Here is a 24,692-nt window from a genome sequence, read left to right on the forward strand (position 1 = left end):
GCATTTAAGTCTGAGGGGGAGATTTACAAAAAAGGTCACGCAAAGGTGCACTCCCCTCCGCAAGTTGCGCAGTGTTGCGCGACAGGAAGGGTGCAGGAGAGACCCATATTTTTAAAGATATGGCTCTCCCCTCCCCTTTCCCTTGTGCCAGCACTGATTTCAGCAGCTGTGCCCCATGCACACACCTTAGCCCTGCAGCACTAGGTTGTGTGCATGAGTGTAGGATAGGTGTTGTACAGGAAGAGTGACCTTCTTGTACAAAATACTAAGCTAGACATGAGGGAACGCTTTTTCCACTTTGTATGCATGCTGCACAGTGCAGCATGCATGCAAAGTTGGGGTGAGGGTGTGACATGCGTTTTCCTGCTAGCGTATACCCTTTTCTCTCTTTTTTTACGTTTAAATTTACCATTGTAACATGACCATCCACTAATTTAGAACAGTTTATTAAAAATGGCCACCATTTATGACAATGCAAGCTTACTAACACATTATAATGCAAGTTTCTACATTTGTCATGAGGCATATGTGGACATCAATGTTTTATGATGATGAAACCTACCTGGAATGGCCAGGGTGACTCTAGAATGTCAGGCTGACGGCACTCATGGTTGGGCAGTTGCAGCTGTCTTTTTGAGACGGTCGTGCACATGTTTGTGTCTCCAACTAAAATACTTTCTTCAACTTACCTGTGTCTCTGTTGTCATTTCGCCGCTCCATCCTAACATTTTGGCGACGATTTTGGATTTTTTGGGTGGACTAGTCCTGCGTTTTAATAGACACGACCTGGCAAGATTTCCACCCTGATGGTTTGCTGAGTGTTCCTGTCGTGGCATCACATTCAAGCCTGCTACTCTGTGTGACCTGTGTGATGCTGATACTCTCTTCGGTACTGTGCTGAGGTACTGTACTGTTTTGGACTTCTTTTGGAAATTCATTGCTGCGTTTAGACAGTTGGAGGCTCACGCTTCTATCAGCGCTGGAGACTCTGTCATGGCCAGTATTGTGTTTGCCTGTCATCACTGGAGAGCAATGCACTACATACGCAGCTCCAGTCTTCAAGTTACGTTCAGCGTCTCTACGTCATTACGCTATGTAACATACGTGCTGCCATTTTAGGCAAGAAATATACAGCTCTCGTCAGCGCATGTGCATGCCTGTATTCTTCACGCGTAAACAACTGATCTTCAACTGCATTTCTCAGCTGATCCACGAGTGAGTGTGTACTTCAAGAACAGAGCATCAGCGCACCTTATGCACAGTTATATTGTCGTGTGTTGATTACTGAACACTTACACGGTGACTTGCACACATTGAATACAGCGTGCAAGGTAAAATTTCTTCATTGTTTATTAGGAGTACACAGTGACTTGCACACCTTTGAGTACAGAGTGCAAGGTAAAATGTATTCATTGTTTATCAAGAGTACACAGTGACTTGCACACCTTTGAGCCCAGAGTACAAAGTACCATTTATACATTGCTCACTTAGAGAACTTTTACACGGTGATTCGCACAACATTGTGTACTAGTGCAAAGTACTATATACATTACTAACCTTGATAACTTATTTATCTCTGTTCACTGGATATTAAAAGCATCATAAGGGCATATATCTTTAATTTCAGTTTACAGATCAGAAAAGTACTGTTTTTTGTGGTGATTTATACACCCTCATATGTTTCGAAGTACTGTGGTAAGAGAGCATCACTGTGCTTTTTATGTCTTCTTGTATTGTTGCTTATCTTACATGGCAGTACTGTCCAATGTTATCATGCCACCTATGTTTCTTCCACATGCAGGTACTCCTTCCATAGCCTGGGAAGATTGGATGGAAATGCTAGAAAAATATAATACTGCCTTAGATGGACATAACTTTGCTCCTGCAAGAAAAAAAGCATTGTTACTCAGTGCCCTTGGCAGTGAGGAACAATGCATTTTTAGATATTTACCTTTCGCAATGGGACCCAATAGTCAACCAATGGATGATGTGTATAGGGAGGCCATCAAAAAGTTAGAAACCTTGCAAAGATGTAAATCTGGTTATGGCCAGATCCAACTTTTACAAACAACCTCAATCTGAAAGTGAGTCTATAGACAAGTTTGTTGCAAGACTAGGCGAACTCTCTGTCAAATTTCGGTTTGGTGTAATGACTGATGAGCTTATTCATGATCAGTTGATTTTTCAGTGTTGTGAGAGGAAGATCCAAGAAAGATTGTGGGCTGCAAAAGACCCCTCCTTGAAAGAAGCTGTGGACATGGCTACAGTTATTTAAGAATCTCAAAAGGGTATCAAGGAGCTGGGGAAGGATAGAAGAATGAACGATGTAGCTAGCCTTGATGTTACAGAAGATAACGCTGTTTCAAAGAAAAATGCCAAAAGTACTTCATCTGCTACCACCTTTCCTAGAAATGAAGGGAGAGAGTGTTAGAGGTGTGGGAGTCAATTAAGGGTGGGCGTAAAATCTGTTTCGCGGGCGAATTTGCGGATTTTCAGCGGTTTCGCGATCCGCGAATCTCGCGAAATCGCAGTAAAATCCGCGAATGAGCGGGGACGAATTTTCAGCCAAGCAAGGGTTACAGCAGCAGGTGCAAAAGTTGAACCTAATTTCTTTGCAACCTTTTACAAAAGGGTTACAAACAAATTAACTTCAACTTGGACACCTGCTGCTAATTGCTTCCTGGCGCCTCGTTGCCTACTTGCAACTATTCTCTGACCCTGCACTGACCCTTGAAGCAGGGTCAGAGTATAGTTACAAGTAGGCAACGAGGCACCTGTCCAAGGAATTAAACCTCATCAGGAAGCACTTACAGATATAAAAAACAGGAAAAAGGGAGAGGATGGCAAATACACCCATTTTGAGTTGTCAGGAGGGGTTAAACTAAAAGAGACCTTTATAGCACAATTTTCATATGCATTTTGCTAAAAATAAAAAGCTGTATGTTCTGTAGGGGCAACTCAGGAATCTGGCCCTTCAGAGATCCGGCCTCTCTTTCTTTCTCTCGTTCTCTCTCTCCCTCTCTGTTTCCCTCTCTTTCTCTCTCTTTCTATCTATCTATCTATCTATCTATCTATCTATCTATCTATCTATCTATCTATCTATCTATCTATCTATCCATCTATCTATCTATCTCTCTCTCCCTCTCCCATAAATGACTGCATGGGTAACTGCGCTATGCAAGCGGCTCGCGAAGACGCAAAAAGCCCTGCGAACACGCAAAAAACCCTGCGAACACGCAAAAAACCCCGCGAACACGCAAAAAAACAAAAATCCGCAAATTCGCACAAATTCGCGAATTTTGCGGATCGCGAATTCGCAAATCGGCAAATCCGCAAATTCACGGATCACGAATTCGCAAAATTCGCCCATGCTTAGAGTCAATACCATCTAGTTGATTTTAAGAGATGTTTTGCTGTTGACCAAGTGTGCAAGAAATGTGGTCGGAAAGAACATTATGCATGAGTATGCAGACAAGGTGATGCTGTTGAAAGATATAAACCCAAAGTTAAAGTTGTACAATTGGGTTCTGCTATTAAGCAAAGTACAGACAGAATATTAGTAGTTGAAGGAACTATTGAAACTAATATTTCAGAAGTATGTGAGGTTCACAACAGATAGACCAGGCCTAATGCTGTGTTTGATGTATTTGGTCAACAAGTTAGTCTAATGGTTGATTCAGGATCTGTGTTCACAATTATTCCTGAAGCTTTATTCAAGTAATTGTAGGCAAATGATACGTTGAATGACAAAGACATCAATCTTGTGGGCTATCAAGGGGTCAAACCATTGATATCTTGGGATACATGCTCAGTATCATCCGCTTTTGCACCAGGAGCACTGAAGGCAAAGTTTATGTTGCCAAAGAATATCCTCCCATTCATGGGTCGATGCACCAATATGACCTGTATATTGTGATAGACCCCAGATTGCCCAACTTAGTTATGTCTGTGGAGGATGGAGTGCAAATTGAAGATATCTTACATCAGGCTAGCACAGTATTTGAGGACAGGTTAGGATGTGTCAAGGGGTATGCTCACAAAATTATTCTTAAACATCATGCTTTATCTATCCAGCACAAACTTAGGAGAGTACCGCTATCTGTTAGACATGGGCTCAAGGATTTACTACATGACTTACTGAAGGAAGTGATCATTGAGCCAGTAGAAGCTTCGGCATGGGTTTCTCCGTTGGTCATTACACAAAAAGCTGATGGCCGCTTGAGGTTTTGCATAGACTTGAGGTCCCTTAACAGGGATATCGTCACAGACACGTTTCCTTTGCCGAATATCGAAGAGTTACTGCAAACTGTTGGAGGTGGGAAGTACTTCTTCAAGATCGATCTGAGAACTGCATACCATCAGATCAAGTTACTTCCTGAGTCTAAATCATTAACTGCTTTATTCACCACCGAGGGCACCTTCCAGTTCCCTCACATGCCATTTAGTATCGCATCGGTGGCGAGTGTTTTCCAAAGAATAATATATTAGTATATTTGAAGGTGTGAGCTGTGTAGTTTATTTCCAGGATGATATTTTGATTTCTGGGAAGACTGTGGAGCAACACAATGCCATTCTGAGACAAGTGCTGTGGAAGTTGGAGGAGGTGGGAATGCCTGACAACAAGGACAAATGTACGTTTTTAACAGAATAAGTAAAATATTTGGGTTACACCATTTCTAGTGGAGGTATTGCACCCAGACGTAGCTTGTTGGAAGCAATGAAACTTGCACCATGCCCCAAGGATAAAGATCAGATTAGGTCCTTTTTAGGGCTAGCAAAGTATTACTCTAAATTTGTGAAAGCGTTTGCCAATATAACGGAAACCCAAAGGAGTCTTCTTCGCAAGGGTAGTAAATATATATGGGAGGAAGAACAGCTAAAAATCTTTTGAAAAAGTCACAGCTGAATTTTTATTAGGGGCATATTAGCTACATTCAACATGACATGGAAATCTTTTCTTACTTTGGACGCCAGTATTACTGGCATTGATGTAGTGTTTTCTCAACTCCAGCATGGTATAGAAAAAAGCAATAGCCTTTGCTTCCCGTACCCTCAGCGAAGCTGAGAAGAACTTCTTAGTAATTGAACGAGAAGCTTTGGCTGCTGCATGGGGTACAGAGGATTTCAGAGTGTATATGTGGGGAAATAGGTTTAAGAGTACTTGTATGATGCAGAATTCATTCAGGGGTGGAGAAATTCCCAAGCGGATTGCGATTTCCATATGTCTTGTATTGGGAACATGTTGACAAGAATGTTGTGGAGAGGTTTGAGTCTGAAGAGGCTGTGGTCTCTATTTGTGATATACATGACCGTAATTTTGGTGCGTTTTCCAGACTGCAATGGCAAGATGGTATGCGGTCAGGCTCTGTGCTTAAGGAGGTGATTAGCATGATTAAGGTGGGTGTGCGCAGAGAGAGCTCTGTGTCTGTTTCTGTTAGACATTTTGAGCTTAAAAGTGGACCAAACAGACCTCCTCTCAGAACACTTCTGGACCTGTGTGGATCAGAAGAAGGACTGCCCTGCTGTATGAGACTGACCCTGCTTGGCGTGAACCCAGGACTCCAGAATTGACTCCAACAGTAAGTTAGCTGACCTCCTGTTAGAGCTACAGCATTACAACAAGATTCCAGAGGCTTCTCCCTCTGCGTCTGCTTAGATGACCAGTTCCAACTGGACCGGCCCTAAACTCTTCTGCTCATTTCTGCTGGAGTTGTTCCTACCTCCTATTTGGTCCCCCTTAGGTCCTGGACCACTGGATGCTATTAGAGTGTACTACTCCTGTTTACACTGCAAAAGCTGAGACTTACAAACTCTTCCTCCAGAGAAATGGTGAGAGACAGGGTCTGCCTTCAAGCCAAGCCCACCGACATCAAATCACTGGTTGGATTAAACTGCAGGGGTCCCTGACTTCCAGAACTTCCAACAGCAACTAATCAATGTTATAGCCTTCCTGTACACAGAATGTGGACTTTGCATACTTGAAGCTTTACCACCTTCATCAATGACCACATTGGGACCATATTCTTCAGCAACCCACAGTCTTAGAGTCCTGCTTTGGATGGAACTCGCAGCCTGTTCTCCTGATGACTCATCGACAACCAGTTTCCTCCAGAGAAATATCTAAGTCCAAAGGTAAACTTTGCACTGAGATGAACTAGCTCCCTATGCCTGATAAACACGCTATCACAGTGGGCCTTAACACTTAACTTTGACCCAGTCAGGTACGACCATGTAACCGCAGTTGGTGCTTTGTCCTTTCCCGGCTATTTTAAATTCAAACTTTAAACATTCATATCTTCAGTTCTACTTACTGGACTTTTGTTATTTTGGTGTCATTTTATTTATTAACATTCCCTTTAACTCTATTATTCTAAATTGGTGTATGAATTTTATTGTTTTGTGTTTTCACGTTATTAATGTTTGAGTATTGCATGAAAAGTTTACACATTGCGTCTCTTTTAAGCCTGACTGCCTTGCGTCAAACTACCAGAGGTTTTAGCACAGGTTTATTTAGTGACTGTTTGTGGTTTACCCTGACAAGGATTGCGGTTATTGTTTGAGGCTAGTTCTCTCACCCCTTCAACTAATACCCCAATATCTTGCAATAGCATAACCTAAGAAATGTTGCTTTAGAAAGAGAAAAGCCATAATGGCTGTTGTGTCTAGAATGTAGCTTCTTCATTATATTATATAACGATACTTCCCCTCAAAATAGAAATCTTATTCTTTTGGGGAGGGTAGGATAGCACTGAAAAATAGAGAAAAAGTGCCAAACGTCAGTTCTGGGAATATAAATGGCATGAGGCCAACTGTTATAAATATTGCAATTTAAAGCATCAATTTCCTGCCATGGAGCAAACAGCCTGTTAGCTGGCATCTTCAATGTTACAATTTCTACATTCACTGACTGTGGTAGAAATGGCTAAGGACCTCAAACTTGCCTTATTCATGCTGCTGAAATATCTCTGCTGAAAAAAGGTCCAGAGAAAGTCAAAAGATTCCGCTGCTAGTGAGGACTATGTTTAGGGGCAATAATGTAATAAATGATGATGCATACTATTGTATAATGCTTGAGGCAGTGTAGAGCTAAATCAATTATTTGTTAGTTATTGTAAGACATTGGGTTACTGGTTGAGGGGGATGGAACACTACTCAAGCAGCAACCCCAATTCTTCTCATGGTAAAGACACAAGAAAACCCTAAATTAACCAGTGTTCAACCATTGAGTAGCTTGGTACATTGTATTCATGTCAGTACCATGCACCTGAGGAGCAGGAGCAGAAGAACCTTTCCACAATCCCCAACTTAGCTGCCAGCGACCTTGTAACAGCTCGCTAACACTAGAGACGGGGAAAGGGGATTGGGAAAAGAAGAGAGACTGCCACTGATGTGCCTCTCCCTCAATGGTTCCAAGCAAACGTCTTCTAGGGCACCTGCAACACAAAACACTGCTAAACTACTTTTACATCACAAAATATTATATTTCTCTGAACCTTCAAAAGGCTACCTAATTACCTGTTATTCTCAGTGGCCTACCTGCTCTCTTAGGTAATTAATAAAATGAATAGAATTAGAATGCAGTTCTTAAAATTGACTGTTACAATTCTTTATCTTTTATCTGATGCCAGAACGTGGAATCTCTTGGTGGTATGTATAAATATCTATATATATTTATATCTATACATATTTATACATACCACCAAGAGATTCCACGTTCTCGCATCAGATAGAAGAGAAAGAATTGTAACAGTCAATTTTAAGTACTGCATATATATTTATATCTACCGAGAATTGTCCCAAGCTTTAGTAGATATTTATCCTTGGTCGCAGTCAGATGCGGGAAGGATTGATAAGCACTTATCTCCAGAATTTTGTGGGACACAAACTACAGGCAGTTCATAAGTCTCTTTTCAAAAGGGTTACCTATAAACTCAGCAAAAAGGAAGGACTTAAATTATTTTCAGTCTCTGAAGTATAAGAAAACGAGGAGACTTACTTGAACATCTTCTCAGTCTCACTGGAGCTTCACAAGAACGAAAATGAGTATTCCAGAAGTACTCACAAAAATAACTGTGACAGAAAGTATAACTCACCGCCACTACTGGAAACACAAGGAAATGAACCAAAAGCACAAGTGCATGAAACTGACTGGAGTGACTGACAAGATATTGCCAGGAAAACATTAATCTCAAGAAGGATTTCAATCACAAGACATGTGTGAAACAAGGAACGCTGCTTCACCACAAGAACATTCAGTTAAAGTGTGTTTAGCCCGTAGAGCGCGAGCGCAAAGGCAGCAACGCTCCGCTGGGAGGGAAAACATTAGACCGACAACTATCAGGACCATTGCAGCAGCCTCCATCTTGGATCTCCGAAGCTGAGGGCTGTGAATCATCTTGAGGAGCACCAACAGGAGTTTCACAGAGAGGTAGTGATGGTGCATTCCATATGGATAATGAGGTATTCTCTCTGATCTAATCCTAACAAGGAGATGGTTACGAGGAGATTTCATCACCAATTGGCCAACCCTGACAAGTCAGGCCTAACTCAAATGCAATGTGTAAAGTATTTGTGCAACACCTTAAACAGTAACAGAGTGAAACCACACCATAAAAGGATTCCACAGCAGTTTTAGAAAAATAGAGTATTTTTTAATAAATAAAAGCAGACCAAAACGATAAAAATCCAATCATTTGAATTACCAGTGGCGGAGTCGGGCTGGCCAGAGCAGGGGGAGGAGTGGTGTGCACTACCTAAGTGCGTATGAACTATTTGATTGGCTCTCTTGGGCAGACCAAACAGTTAATGCGCACTTTGCATGTTCCCCACCAGGCTACATTACACGGACTGGTGAGGAACATACACATGCACCCGGTTCCCGTCTGAGCACCAAACCACTGCACTCAGACCAATCACAACGCTGCATTGCGGCATTGTTATTGGCTCTGGGGAGCCTGTGTGCTTCCTGCTCCAGGCTTGGACAGGAAGCCTGCAGAGGACGAGGACAGAGTAGAGGCAGCGGCCCTCTGTCCATTTCAGGTAGGTCCTTTTTTTCAATTTAATTTATCTCCCCCCTGCCACACCACCAGATCTGTTAGCAGCCGCTACTGGCTGTATTACATTATTGCAGGTTGTTCTTCTTTTTACACCTTAATTTCCTTGTCAAACCTACCTTTTATTTACGTCTCATTTCTCCCTATTCTTACTTTGTCTCACTAAAACCACATGTTTTTGCCAATCAAAAACTATCAAGGTCAAAGGTTCATAAATAATCCAGAAGTGATTGGAAAAGTAAGGCAGGGTGACGGGTCACCTTGTTTCATCACTAGCCTGGCATAGGCGAGTAAACAAAAGAGATAGTGGTGAAAATTTACCATCTGTCGTTATTACTAGCGGGCATTGCCGTGATTAGACTGAAGGTCCAGGACACTGAGAGGATGTATTTATATTGAGGGACACTACGGTACTTATTGTGAATGTAACAGACAAGAAGTTCTGCTCAATTGACAATGAAAGAGAAGTTTGTTGACTGTCACATTATCATGGCATGAGTGTAGGCTTAGCAGGAGGGCGAAACCAGAGAATAATGTGAATTGATAAAAGGGGTCAGGGATGATGTGTCAATTTGCTGAATGATGACCTGCACAGCTCAGTGTTAACAAAACTTAGTATTGTAGTATGGATGTCATTTTTCATGTATCCCAACCATTGAGAAATGTTATCACACAGAGAGAAATCTTCACAGTTAAACAGTTGAAAATCAAGTTTTCTTCACTTAAATATAGTTTTTGCATCAATTTATTTTAGAAGTGTGCAGTACTGTATGTGAGCATTTTTTTTTCTTTTTTGTCCTCATATCACCATAGTGTCTGCAAATTTCGGAGCGTTCTATCGAATTCACACTTGGCTTCACTGCTCTGATCCACCCAAGCGAGGTTGTCACCTAGAGCGGTGCCTCGGTGTAACCATAGGAGCTCATTGTTCTATCTGAGGTTCTTTCCTAAATGCCACACCACCTAGAAAAATCTGCCCATATCCCGGGAGGCCTTCCTATCTTACATTCCATGTCTGTACACCATGTCCAATTAACCACTTTGATCCATTCTGCAACGTTTGGAGGTGATGGGTCGATCCACCGTTTACAGATTTCCTTCCTCCCTATGAGTATCAAATATAACATGAGACTCTTTTGCTCCCTGCTCAATAGGCTACATGAGGTCTTGTCTACTCCTAACAGCATTAATAAAGAATTTAAAGCTATTGTTACCACTAAAATATATTTTAAAATTGTCTCGATTTTAGTTCAGATAGCTTTCATCCATGGGCGCAAAAAAATATATGTCCATCATTAGCTTTTAAAAGTCCACACCTTCTACACCTGGGGGTGGGCTGCAAAGAAAACTTAGCAATTTTTTGTGGAGTCAAGCATAGTCTGTTGATGATGAAGAAATAGTTTCGCTTTAGGTTTGCCGGCTTAACAACACCATATGTGAGTATTTGTAACTTTGAAATTGCACTGTGCACGAAATGTTTAAAAAATGAACACAATTTTGCAGATAAGTTTATTGTTCATATTCTGCACATTATATTTAAACCATTGAGGATAAAATGTTGTTTTTGGAAGAGTGATATTAAGAGACATGCTGGGAGTTGTAGTACTTTCTCTTTGTTTACCTTAGAAAAGACAGAGAGAACATCATACTACACAGAGTTCCTGGCGGTAGAAATTCCACTTTTACTTTGAGAGTTCTGAAACCACATTCTTGAAAGAGAAACTCCTTACAACATTTTATGCTAAGGTAATGCTTTACTTACTTTTTATGTTTGTTGCAACATAGTAAAAATTGGAAAATGCTATGATAAACATTATTCAGGTTTGTAAAAGATTTTGTAGATGAGATACAGCATGGGGTGAAAAGGTTAGATACTTGTGGCACAGAAAAATTACTTTTCTTTACTGTTCTGAAAACATGCACCATTGCAGGCAATGGGCGTTACAGAATCTAGTGGCTGTTAGTTGTCTCAAAAACTAAATGATATTGCCACAGTATGTCTTTTTACATTGAGAGGTGTCTCCCTTCCTCTATGGTAGTCATTTTTCAACGCCTGCTGAGAATTCCCCTTCCAGTGTTTTGCCCTTTTTTGATAGCTGGGGCATTCCACGCTTAAGCTTTTATAACCTTTGTTTTTCTGAAAAGGTATCTAGATCTTTTCTCTGGCAGTTTGGGGATTCTCAAGACACCCTTTTGTGTGTGGATTCCCATGGACGAACTCTAGAAAATAGCTAAATTATAGCAAAATTGGGTTGTTGTTTTTTGGGGGAAAATGAGTAAAAACTGCTCTGCAAGAAAGGGTTTTTTTTTTCAAAAAATGGTATTAACAAATAGTTTGCTGTGCTAAGATCACCATCTTCCCAGCTTTTCAGAAACAAGCAGAATTGTGAAAAAAAAATTTTTATGAGTTTTTTATGTTTTCCTGAGCGGTAGTCGATTTGTCCAATTTTAAAGTGGGTTCTATGCAGTTACAGTTTGTAGCGAAATTAGTGTGAAACCTATTGATAATCCCAAAAATCTATACATTTCCAAAAAGCAGACAACATTTTGCATTCACCAATATGTCAGGGTTATAGATCGCTTGTGGTTTTCTAATGAAATCTACTTGTTATGATTAAAAATTAAAAATACTAGGGAGAAAAAGAATAGTCCTGGGAAAATGTTTAATTATGCTGGTCTAATTTGCATAATTGTGGTTATCTAACATTATGCTTGTTACCCAAAATTCCCCAAATTAGGCCATTAGACCAGTTTGTGTAGTTACACAGCATTCACTGTAAAAATTTACAGTGAACTCTGTTTACATGGTAAAAATAAATTATCTGTGAAGACACAGGAGCAAAAGAATGTGAGCAGCTGTTCACAATGCATTTGTTTTATCCACTTCTTTCAGTGCAAGGATAGATTCCATGCTAAAATTAAAATTTAGTACCCAATGACTGATTTGCATTTCTCAAGTAATCACGCATAATTTTGTGGAAATTTCACATAATTGCTAAAAAACAAATTATGTGAACTTTGCCCACCCTTCTAGAAAATTACAATTGGTGACAACGTTCTCATACAAAAGTTATATACCAATACGTCTGTCACACTCTTCTGCTTGCAGGGATGTATTGTGTTTATTGGCTATCCAAAAACAAGTGATACCCAAAGCCAACAACTTAGCTGCAATTAATAATGACATTTCAAAGTGTACTGACTATGCTGCAATTCATACTGCTAAATCAAATAAATAAAAAATGGGTGTGAAGGAAACCTATTTTTTTATTGTGCATTATCATGTTATTCTGAGGGCAATTTGAATAATTGTAATTATTCATGCACATTGGTTTATATTTAGAAACCAACTATGAGGAGAAAATGTAATTGGTAATTACTAATGCTCTGTATTCCCACACCTCTCATGATAAGAATGGTACCTGACTTGCATTGCTAGGCCTATCAACCTCAACAGAAATGGTCCCAAAACTCAACAAGGAGAGATCAAACTGTCTTCATTAATATTGAACAGACATGAAAGGCAGAATGCACACCCTGTAATTCTTTAGCTTAATACAAATTCTCCAACTGCAATGTACGGCGTGCAGCTCCTGTTCCGTGCTCTGCCCGTGCACGCTGATTGATGCAAAGAGAGATGATCAACGTTTAGTTCAACAGATGCAGTGTGCACAGCCAAGAGATCAGGCCATGGGCCTTTGTGACTTTATATTAAAGTTTGAACAAACTTATCATATTTTGTTCTCTGTATTTCTTCAAATCTTATCCATATTTTTCATCTCAAATTTAAACGAGTTGAACAATAGGTATTCAATACCTCCATAGTTTATTCACGTTGTGATATTTAAAATTGTAAGAGTCCAAAATGGTATGTTCCTCGATTTGCAACATCATACATTTCATTCATTGTCATTATACCCAATGCATTTCTAGAATAATCTCTTCTTCAGGGGTGACTGTAAAACATTCAAGAAAAATATCCCATTACAATCAATGTAATCAAATCAAAGCTCCCCCTTATGGTTGCACTTATACTGAACACAAACCGCATAGTACCACACAAAAACTAGCTGAATTGCTTAATTTTCCTTTACTGCCCATTCTCTACCTGCACGTAAAATGCTACTCTATCAAATAATTATATGCATTAGCAAGGGTGGTATGGGGCAATTAAGACTAGTTGGGACGTAATGGGCTTAGTCAAAGTCATAGAGTTATATTGGGTATATTCATTAAATGTATTTGTGAATTATGATGGGTTTTAAAAAAAAAAATGTTTTAAGTGATTCATACATGTGTATTTTAACATTATAGATGCCCCTGACGAAGGTTTTACCGAAATGCATTGGGTGCGACGTAATTCTTGTATAATGTGGAGGACTCGAGATTCAGGGCATTGCGCATGTTTAGGCCTGGATGGGCAATCATGAAGCAATTATATGCTAAAGTTTTAACAAATCTCTTGGCCCTGGCGTGACAATTAAATTTGGATAAATAATGAAAATAAACATGGATAAACGTTGGAAAAGCTTTGGTGAAAGTGAATCATTTGCGATACTAAGAACATACAGCTGTGCAACTCGTGATGAACTGCAAGGTGCGGGACATCTATTTTCAGGACTCTATCAAATAAAACATAATGGATTTTAATTTACACTGTGTATGTGAACAACAAAGATCTCCAACCATTAAGTGGGCCGAACGTGTTCCTCCATCACCATCTTTCCTATACATTAATATTGACACATTTTAGTAATGTGGGTATTTGGGACATTTGGGCCTGGGCATGGCTGGCAACCAAGGATACCTTCTAAACCTAGGCATTTCTGAAAACTAGCCACCTGAAAGAGTCCAGGGTAGTATGACTTGCATGGATCCCATGTGGCTTTCCTACCCAGAGTGCCCTGTAAACCTCAAACCATGGGTAAATCAATACATTTTCCTTTCAAGACCGTGAGGGAAGGTTCTCGAATCAGCAAGGACCCACAAAATTCCTACCACTCAGAATTCCAATACTTCTCTGGCTAAAAAGATTACTTCATTTGTTTGGCTGGGATTTTAGCTTGTAAAAAGATAGGCACCCTGGTAAGGTGAGGTGGTGTGACATGTGTGGATCTCAGGATCTAGCTAAAATCACTAATATTCCTCACATTTCTGTGATGGTGAGGGCAAGGTATGAAATCTGTGGGGATCTACAAAAATCCTACCACCCAGTGCTCCCTGGGCATATCAGCTGTAACAGGAATGGATGAAAACTCTGACCATATGAGTTTAAATCAATATCCGCATGGTCCCTGATTTGATTCATTCTTGTCTCAAGTTATCCGCCCAGCCACACACTTGTTTGAAACTCTAAAGTTTTTTCAAACTTTAATTTCTCACCCATAATCTTCTATTCTATATAAACTTCATACATCTCTAAATGCCTAGCAAAAAGCAAATACAGAATTGGAATGACAAAAGGATCTATGGGCCTCCTTACAATATCGATCAGATTTGCATCCGATCGACTCTCCTGCAGAATTGGAAATCGGGACCGACCGACTTCCGATAAGCAGTTGTGACCGCCTAATTACCATGCAACCACACGTGTGTCACCTATCTCATTTGCCATTAAGAGAGAAGCATATTTGTTCTTCTGTGATTGTTTATCTAAATACTACTACTATATTTTACAGTTTACAAAGGCAGTCCATTGAAGGGATGCCTAAACCTCCTAGAGAATTGATGAGTTTATAATTTAGCTTTTTAATCGTGTTGTATTTCTTATAGATAAATTCCTTTATATTATTTTTGTACCATTTTTATTTTACAGGGATTGACTGACTACCATGAATGCTTTCTTTATAGTTATTCAATGGCTGGTGATATGTTAGGAATTTTGTTCAATTATTTGCACAAATATTCTGTGCATCCACTTTCTTTTCCTCATTTTGCTTTTCTTTTCTTTACATATTAGGCATTCTGAACTTCTCTATACCTTTCTATTGAACATTTAGTTGGATTTCAAATTTTTAATCCTTACATTTTTAGATGTTGGAGGTATTTAAAGGATGTTTTATATGAGTTTTCGGAAAGCTTCAATTTTTCAGAATGTTTAGCTTTTCTTTGTAAATTGTATTTCTACTAAATGAAATAAGAAAATGAAATTATTGAGGAATTATCAAACTGCATTGATATTAGTCTTCAAAATATGTATATATTTTTTTACTTTGTAGAATTGCAATCTTATTTATTGCATGACAGTTCAAAAAACATACCAACATCATTAAAGATAGAGTAGGTCAGTTACTACGTTACCAAAGCACACTAATATTTACTTGGCACCCAGGCACTAAAGTAGCTTAACAATAAATCACATAGAAAGAAGGAAAATTATACAAATTAAAATATGTAATTAATTAGCCTGCACTTTGTTTGTTGAATATCTTGTTGGAGGGAGAGGGAGTTGTGAAGGCTGCCTTGTGCATAGCATAGCGCCCCCATCCCCACAATAAATTGTTACTACTCAGTGGTGATCCTGCAGGAGCTGATTAGTGTGACTACCAGATAAGCATGGGCGTATTTTGTGAATCTGGCGTTCGCGAATTTGCGTATTTGCGAACTCGCACTCCGCAGAATTTGCGAATTCTCGCGAATTTGCGGATTTTTTTTGTGTTCGCAAGGGTTTCTGCCAGTTCGCGAGGGTTTTGTACCAGTTCGCAATTGCGAACTTACTTGTCGGCTCGCAAAGGTCGCGACTATGTTGTTTCTACGTCTGGTTCATCATCACAGGTTCCTAGCACCCTCTGTTTCACCCCTGCCACCCTCTGTTTCACCCATGCCACCCTCTGGTACATCAATGCCACCCTCTGGTTCATCATCACTGTAGATTATGCGGGGGGGAGCAAGCACACCTGCCCTGCTTCAACTGACATGAATTAATTTGGGGTTGATTTATTAATGTGTCACTGTTTTAAAATTCCAGTCTGGCACCTGCTTCCTTATCTGTAATTTGCTTTCTGTTGCAGTGCAATTTTTTTCCCAGGACCTTTGTGGCCTACTTGTAGCTATTCTATGAGCCTGCTGTGAGGGTCAGAGCAGGGTCATACAATTGTTGCAACTAGCAACTGAACTCTGGAGGGGCCCCAGTCAGGAAGCACTACAGGGAATGGTTACTATTACTAATGATGAGTTTGAACTTTTGCACCTGCTGAGTGCTCTCAGTTTTGCAAAACTTGTTTTTCTGCAGAACAGCAACTGTAATTCCCCAAACAAACATAGGCAACTCTGGAGGGGCCCCTCAGGAAGTACTACAGGGAATGGTTACTAATGATGAGTGAACTTTTGAACCTGCTGAGTGCTTTCAGTTTTGCAAAACTAATTTTTCTGCAGAACAGCAACTGTAATGCCCCAAACAAACTTACTTGTGAAAGTTGATTTCTAATCCAAAAGTCATCCAAAGAAAGTCAAAAGGCCTCAAATCCAAAAAAGTGCAGGCAAATGTCAACCTGAGGAGTTATTCTGATAAAAATCATTATTTTCAGAAGGTCTATGCTGCTTGCTAGTGGATTTCTTGTGCAGAATTGCAAATTTTGTAATTTCGCGAGTGCGAGATTGTTGCTGCCCGCCGCACCTACATGTTCGCAATTGCGAACCCTTGTGATGCGTCGCCAAACTCCCGCGGGATCCCGCAGCAAGATCCAAAATGGCGCAGCACTCGCAAAATATTGAGAAAAACAACTCGGCAAACGCTGAATGACGGTAAGTGAACGCCGCACGCCGCAAAATTGTATCACCAAAAAAAAAAAATCCGCTGCGTGCGAATTTGCGGATTTTCGGTAAATTCGCGAGCGTTTGCGGATTGCGAATTTACAGAAAATCCGCAAAATCCGCGAGCGGAACGGATTTTCCGCCCATGCTTACTACCAGAGGTATTCATTTCATTAGAGTATCTTTTGTCTGTCTGAGCGCGTGTGTGTGTGTGAGACAGGAAGGTGATCTTTGTCACAAGTGTATATTATGAGCTGTAAGCAGTGGGAATGGGATTTGTTTTCTAAGTAGGATATGAGCAGGGTCTTTTATGTGATGAAGTACGTTTGTTTGGATAGGGGTGAATTTGAGGAGACGTATCTGTATGAGGAGGGATGACTGAAGGGACAGTCCATATGAAATTGTTTCTTGCCAAAACGTCTGTGAGCAAATGATATTCATGAGAATAAGTGTCTGTTGGCCATATGTATCAATTTACAGAAAAGCGATTAACAAAAGAGAAGGATTGCAATTTCAGTTTGGTAGTCGCTAATCTGTATGTAAGAAATACAATGCTAACGAATAGCATTCATTTACTTAGTTAGTGTTTATCAAATCACAATTAGTGATTTCCTAAATAGTGAATGGAGTCGCAAATAGCGACTGTTGCATTTGACATACAGTGATGACATCAGAACCAGGAGGCAGCCCTGTGTTGAAAACTGGAGAATTTTGGTGCAGAAATCCCATAGGAAAATCCATTACTAATCAGACAGTGTGTTTGCGATCCACCCTTTTTGGACTGCAAAATATCACATAAAGAAATTTACAAGGATGCTGGGAGCAGAAACAGAAAACCTACATTCTCAATGAAAGAACTGGAAAACCTTACAGAAGAGTGTGTTGGGCACCATGACCAACTTTTTGGAAAGCCATCCATAAGAGTGCCTGAATCCCAGAAAAAGAAGCTATGGAAGGGAATGCAGGAAAAAGCAATGCAGTAGGAGTGACCAAGAGATCACAGAGGACATATGAAGGAGTTGTTATGATCTCAGATCGGGTACCAAGGATAAGGTGGCAAGCCAACTATGTGAGGTAAGAAGAACAGGAGGAGTCACCCCATTGCCCTCAGACCAACTACCACTGAGGAGTTGGTGCCAACTACACTGGAACCAGAATCTGTCAGTGGATTTGGATCAATTGACAATTCTGACCTTCAAGGAACCTCAAAAGGTAAGTTAAATATTGAATTGTAATACAAAACATGATATTTTACAGATGTAAGTTAGACACTTAAAGATATTGATAACCCACACCAATGTAGTCAATTCCTAAGCCAAAATTTCACAATATAGGGGCCGATTCACAAAAGTAAAGTGAGACGAAAGTGTACTTCACGACTTTCGGTATTCACAAAGGGCATTTACTACCCGTAAATGCCCTTCGTGAATACTGAAAGTCATAAAGGTCGATTTTCAGTATTCATAAAGGGCATTTACGAGTAGTAAATGCCCTTAGTAAATACCAAAAATCGTAAAGTTAGGCTTTGTCTCACTTTACCTTTGTGAATCGGGTCCAAAAATATAGTCCATGAACTTCCAAAGTACATTATGGGGGATTTAGTGTTAAAAAGTTACAAATAGAATGCCAAAATAAAATGAGGGTGTAAGTAAGAAACAGAGTGAAAGTACAACCAATTATAAAGCACTAAAGTATTCCCAATCTATTTTTAAATAGAGAAACATCATCAAGAAAGTGACCATTCAGAAGGGGATAGTCCATAAGATTTACATATCCATGTAGATGACCCCCAATGATAGAGGAAGCTAGGCCAGTCCAACACATGATGCACATAGGAGTCCTGCAGCCACAGAGCATAGAGACACAGCTGAAGAAGGGAGAGAGGACAATGCACCAGCTATTACACAAGAACCTGTAGTGAGGCTTCGACAACTATGGGAAAGGTATCGTCTTGGCACTTATCGTCCTTTAAACAGTCTATCACAGTTCCCTGTTGCAAATGTGTTAAGTGCAGAAAATACACAAACTCTTTGGAGGGTGAGAAACTTAAATGCTAAAGGTTTAGTGCCTGCATAAGTACTAAATAAAATGAAAGAACCAAAATGAAATAACACTTGATAAAAACATGCCTACTGGGTTACAAACTGTATCTAATACCCTATTGGCATTCAGCTAATGGTGAATGACAATTTATCAAATTTGACTAATGCAATCACAACATTATGTAAGGAATACACATGGAAAACATAAAGCACAGGCATAAGGAGCACCATATCTCATCCTGTATTTACAGCTTAACTCGCGCAATCAATTGGCTAGTACAAGTCACAACCACCTTATCATGCTGCACAGTGGGTTTACAAGTGGACATGGGGCACTCCAGCGCAGATGTCACAAGAGGACTCATACAAGTCACTAATGGTAAGAAAACCATGCAAAAACACATGTTGCTTGAGGCACACAAATTGGAGTGGGAGAATGTGAGGGCCAATCCAGTGTGAACAGCATCTCAGCCACTGACAGTCAAAATCTGCATCGAAGCAGAAGTTGTAGTGGTGCTGGGGAAAATGCAGAACCAAAGACATCTACTCACACCAAAAGCAAACCTTAAATAGAATCTTTTACTTTTGTTACGAAACAATTACATCTTTCTACTTTTTTTATAAACAACTGTCTGAAAAGAAAAGCATTATTTCAGATATACATTATCTTACCTGAAAATAAAGGTATATTTAATTGTACAACCAGCAATGCTTCTTGGAAATTATTAATGTCATATTAATTATTTTTACTGCGTACCATGAAAAATAAAGCTATATGTGCACGTCTCAGTCGCCCTCTGCTGTTCGAGTTTCTTTATGTGTAGGGGGTAATAGAATGTGTTCTTCTTCCTCATCAGAGTCAGAAACTGACACTGTTATAAGCAAACCTTTTTTGCAGCTATTTTGCGCATAATAGTACATGTTGTTACAGTTTAGCAACTTGTCTCAGGTGAATATTGTAGAGCACCACTACTCTACTATAATGCAGAGATCTGAGGCGACTTTTAAGTAGTCCAAAAATACGTTCAATGATGCTTCTGGTCCTAGGTTTTGTAACATTGTAACTATGTTCATTTGCAGAAGTAGGGGACATATAAGGTGACATTATGCAGAGGCATAAGGTATATACACTATTACCTACAAACAAACAAAACATGTATCTATGAGATTAAAGTCACATTCAAGGTATATGTGAAAAATATCAATTTGTATTTACCCCAAAAATATCCACCATCTAAATCTCCTCTTTGTCACCTTTCATGAATACCACTAGCCTGAAAATAAAAGAGTCATGGGTACTACATGGATATCTGGCAACAACATCTGTAATTACATGTGTGACATCACACAGCAATTGAATGTTAAAGGAATGAGTGTTTGCGTGATTAAAGAATAAATACTCAAGGCCAGATGATGGGCAATTTAGGAGCATGTGTACCATTTGTGAATCCAATAGCATGAGGAAAATTGGCAATCCTATAAAAGTTTATTTTGGTTCTGTGCAGGTTCTATGCCTTTCTGCCTAAATATATACATAGGGTTGAATGTGAATTAACATCTAGAAATGCGTGAAAAAACACTCTGAGGAGTAGACTCAACACCTGGCTGTTTGAGTAACTCAAACTCACGCAAGCGCCTGGATACTCCTAGGGGTGAATAGCACACTCTACAAGTTCTGATTGATTGATTAATTGACACACCACCAGCTGCAACAATAACACTTTGCTAGCTTCAAGAGTCTAAGAGATGCAAACTACATAACACCTGCACATGGGTGGGAATGGAATTACTGCACAAGATATTTCTCTCAAGCTGAGACTTTAAATCAGCTATGAGCTCGGGGATAACGGTGCTAATTAGCCTGTACTTTACATATATCTCTACTTCGGTTTGGTCAAATAGTGTAATCCTTAGTCTGAAAATCCTGTCCTCCTCTCCTTCCTTGCATACCAGCCAGAATAGTCATTTTACTTGCCATGCCCTACAGAGAAATCATGTTGGAAATTGCAGATGCTTTCTGAGAGTGGGTGGTAATTTGTATGTGCCAAATGTTGATTTTGTGACTATTCAATGTTTGCAGATGCACTAAACATAAGGATAGCGATTTGCTAATGTAGATTTCTTATTAGTGAATCTCCATTGCTGGACAGGAGAGTTAACCTACTTGCTGGGCCCGAACCTTCCCTATTATTCTATAAACCTCACCCCAAAGGTAGGTCCTAGGCAGCCCTTTGGGAAGGGTGCAGTTTTTTTTAAAGAGACGACATGTACAAATTTCTTTGTCGCTACTGCTAGGCCTATAGCTCCCATAGGTTAACGTTGGAATTGCCTTACAACATCTTCTAAGAGTAATTTCCAATTTGGACAAGATAGAAATTTGAATATCTGAAAATGCCACTTTTAGAAAGTTGGCATTTCCTTACTTTATCGAACAAGGGGGGTGACAGAGTGCACACCGATTTCTTCCTTTTCATCAAGTAGTTTATTCAGTTTTTCATCTGTTCGCCTGCAAGCCCCGAAACGTGGTCTGCCCAGAGCCACGTACTTGTTGAACGCTTGAAAAATGGAGCGAAGTAACACCTCTCTATGTCCGGTACTGGGGTGTTACTTAGCTCCATTTTTCAAATATTCTTACTTTAACCATTCTGTTCCTCTGCCTGTCTCTGAATACGTGTCTTGGTTGAGTGACAGCTCGGGTTAGTGCATTCGCTCTAGACAGTCACTCAAAAGAGACTGGAGTGTGACCTTTGCATCCTGATGGCCCATCATGAGGCTTATCGGTCTTCCTGAGGTAGATTGGGAGGGAGGAACTGACACTGGCACCTGAATAGGGCTGTGCCCTTCCCCATACAAAGAGCTGCATACCCCCCTGGAGTCTGGAGCCAGGACAGGAAAGGCAGGGATCTTGTGATCTTCAAATGCCTCTTTGAAGTCTCCCACACTTCAAAGGCAAAACTGGTTATAGGGACTCTGACACCACCAAATCAGAATTTTGCTGGAACCAAGAACATTCTGCCAGAAACAAAATCGGCTTTGCTATAGGAAGGACTGCCATCTTTCTAACTGCGTTGCTGTGGTGGCCTGCAGACTGCTGATTGCTGTGCTGTAGGAGGGACTGCCACTTTGCTACTTGCTCTGTTGTGCTGCCTTGCTGACTGCTGCTTCTTGCCTGGGAGTGAGAAGGAACTGGACCTTCTGGCTGGCTTTCCCCCTGTTCTTGAAGTCTCAGTGCTATCAAAAACTTTCTTCAATTCTTCTTCAGCTGCTGGGCTCTGCCAACATTGAGTCCTGCCCAGCCAAGAGAGGCCAATTCAGTCCTGGGCATTGAAAGTGGGTTCTGTAGTTTCTTTCCTGAAGAAAAAAGTGCTGCAGTGAAACTTTGCACCGATTGAAACTGATGCAGTGCCCTTCGATACCAATGCAGTGTTGATTTGAAGACATCCCTACGCGGCTTTACAGCGATGAAGCTCCCAACTGTGAGTCTCAAAAACAGCGCACTGCCTGCATCGCGAGGGGTTCAATGACTATGCAGGACCAGACTGTGAGGCTCGACTTCGACACATCAACCTAACTGCATAAATTGGAACCGATGCATTGAGTCTTAGACAATGAGCAATCCAAGGTACTTTTTCAGCAGACCCTGTGTGGGTTCTGTAGCTGGCCTGTTGTCCATTGCCGTTTGCCCTGTAACTTTGGATTTACCTTGGTCTAGCATGATCTCAAGTACCCTAAGTGATATTGAGTTTAAAACACTATATTGCAGTTTATTTTTTCAAAATTCCTATAGCAGCTTCTACTTATTTGATTTTTGTTGTTTTGGTCTTGCTTTACTCAGTTACATATTCTCTATTCGTCTTTTTGTCTGAACCAATGTGGAGTCTTTTTATGGTGTTTTCACTGTGTTTCTGTAATCAAAGTGTTGCACAAATACTTTACACATTGCCTCTTAAGCCTGACTGCTCGGTGCCGAGCTACCAGAGAGTGAGCACAAAATAATTAAGGATGTGTATCCTGACTAGGATTGGGATCCCTACTTGGACAGGGTGCATACCTCTGCCAACTTGAGACCCAATTTCTAACAAATTTCTAACAAAGGGTATGTGCAGATGGCAACAGGCTCTTGCCTTGGCATCCACCTCCTCCAATGGATGCTCACTTTCTGCTGAAAGAGTCTGTAGATGTTGAGAACACTGGCCTTTACAAATGCACAGCAACATAACAATCGAAAACTGCACTAAACAACACAAGCATTTCATGAATGCGACTATGCAACGCCAACAAAGTATTTCAACTTGCCATGCAGAAGACCTTTTCCTGATCATATCTGCCATAGCGAGGTGCAATAGGCGTATCCTTAATGCAATTTTTTGCGTTTTGCAGGTGTCGACTGTGTCCACACTTTAATTTTTTCCTATTTTGCGCATACATTTATTTATTTTGACAATTTATAAAGCGCACTGTCACCTATCTACAAAGGTCAAAAATACAGAGGAGTAGCTGCCCTTGTTTCCAAGCTTTGCTTTGTGCAGTTCATAAAATAACTTGTAGATTTTCAGAGATCATCGCATGGTGGTAGGGCCTCATGCAGACATTAGAACACATTTCTGTGGATGAGGAATCTATGACTGTCATACCTCTTTGGCCAGTAAATGAAACATGCATGTGAGCAAGTTGATAAATACACACTCAAAGTAATTTCCACATACGCAAATTCTCTTTAAAAGTAAAATCATGTGCAAAATAGGTTTTCCTCTTTGGTCTGCACTAGTTTAGATTGGAAAACTTGTTCTTAAAGGTATTGAGTGAGCAATGAATCAATTTTTTAATTGATATGCGAGGACTGCCAGAATAAGACTGATTTCTGACACAGCAAATTTAATCCAAATTTTGCAGATGTGATTGTTGCAGAGATGTGTCTTTATTTATTCTACTCAACTTTCTACACAAGCCACAAACTTGAAAAATGACATGATCTCCTTTATAATTCTGGATTAACTTTATATATGTTTTTGATGCGCAGAAATATATTATTTTGGTGTAGTCTTCTTCTTTCAATCACCTAGAAAATACATTAAAAATCAACGGGGAATTATTTCTGAATTTCTGTGGAGCAATGACAATAGTATGACCAATTACTCCACCCAACATCTTGAGACACTTGCCTTACTTTTGTTGCTAAACATATATATTCTTTAGCATCTGCTCAAACTAATTCCTCTCCTTCTCTTTTTTTCCAGTAAAACCCACCCACGAGAGGATCTCGAGGAGCAACTCATCAGCAGGCTCCATATCTAACCTCCATTTGACAATGGGTTCTCTTCAGAAAGGGACAATTCCAGCTCTCAGACCTTGAGGAGATCTGACACCCATTAACTAATTCACCATTCTCCTTCTGATAATAAATGATTCCCTGTTGGGAAAGTTATATTGTTGAATGTATTAGATGCAACTTCGGATCTTCTATCAGTGGGGCAAATGCAGTAGTATTTAATAGACTGTGATCTTTATTGATTTACTGACATTGACAGAAATTTTATGTGGAGAAAAATAAATATTTCTTAAAAAATGATGTGTTATTTTTAAAAAGTGAAAATGCTTGCTCTAACTTTGTAGAGACTTCAGCTTGCAAAAAGACTTGTACAGGTTTCTCGCAGTCTGTGTTAGAATTTTAAACTGGATTGCATGACTGGTATCGGCGAAACAACAAAACGAAGCAAATGCTGGCTATTGAATACTATTAGGAGGCTGGTGAGCGACTTACACAGCCCTTCCTGAAAGTGCTAAGATGGTTCTAAATGTTTTCTTACTTTCATTTCCTTATCCTCAATTAGAATCTTCTTTTACA

The 24,692-nt window shown here is 40.0% G+C and overlaps 1 protein-coding gene across 2 annotated transcripts in view; it reads left to right on the plus strand.

The window, feature by feature from the left end:
• The window catches only part of HTR7 (5-hydroxytryptamine receptor 7), a 692,517-nt gene extending 668,160 nt beyond the window's left edge, over positions 1-24,357 (plus strand). The window contains exon 3 of one of the 2 annotated variants that reach the window (XM_086921979.1): positions 24,085-24,357. In XM_086921979.1, coding sequence (XP_086778105.1) covers positions 24,085-24,142 — 58 coding nt within the window. In that variant the 3' untranslated portion in view covers positions 24,143-24,357. Of the gene's footprint in view, positions 1-10,679; positions 10,774-24,084 lie in introns of those variants that run through there. The other variant, XM_086921978.1, reaches the window with a different exon arrangement.
• The last annotated feature ends 335 nt before the right edge of the window (positions 24,358-24,692 follow it).

This window comes from Lissotriton vulgaris, chromosome 5, assembly GCF_964263255.1.
Source record: "Lissotriton vulgaris chromosome 5, aLisVul1.2, whole genome shotgun sequence".
NCBI classification, from domain to species: Eukaryota; Metazoa; Chordata; class Amphibia; order Caudata; family Salamandridae; genus Lissotriton; species Lissotriton vulgaris.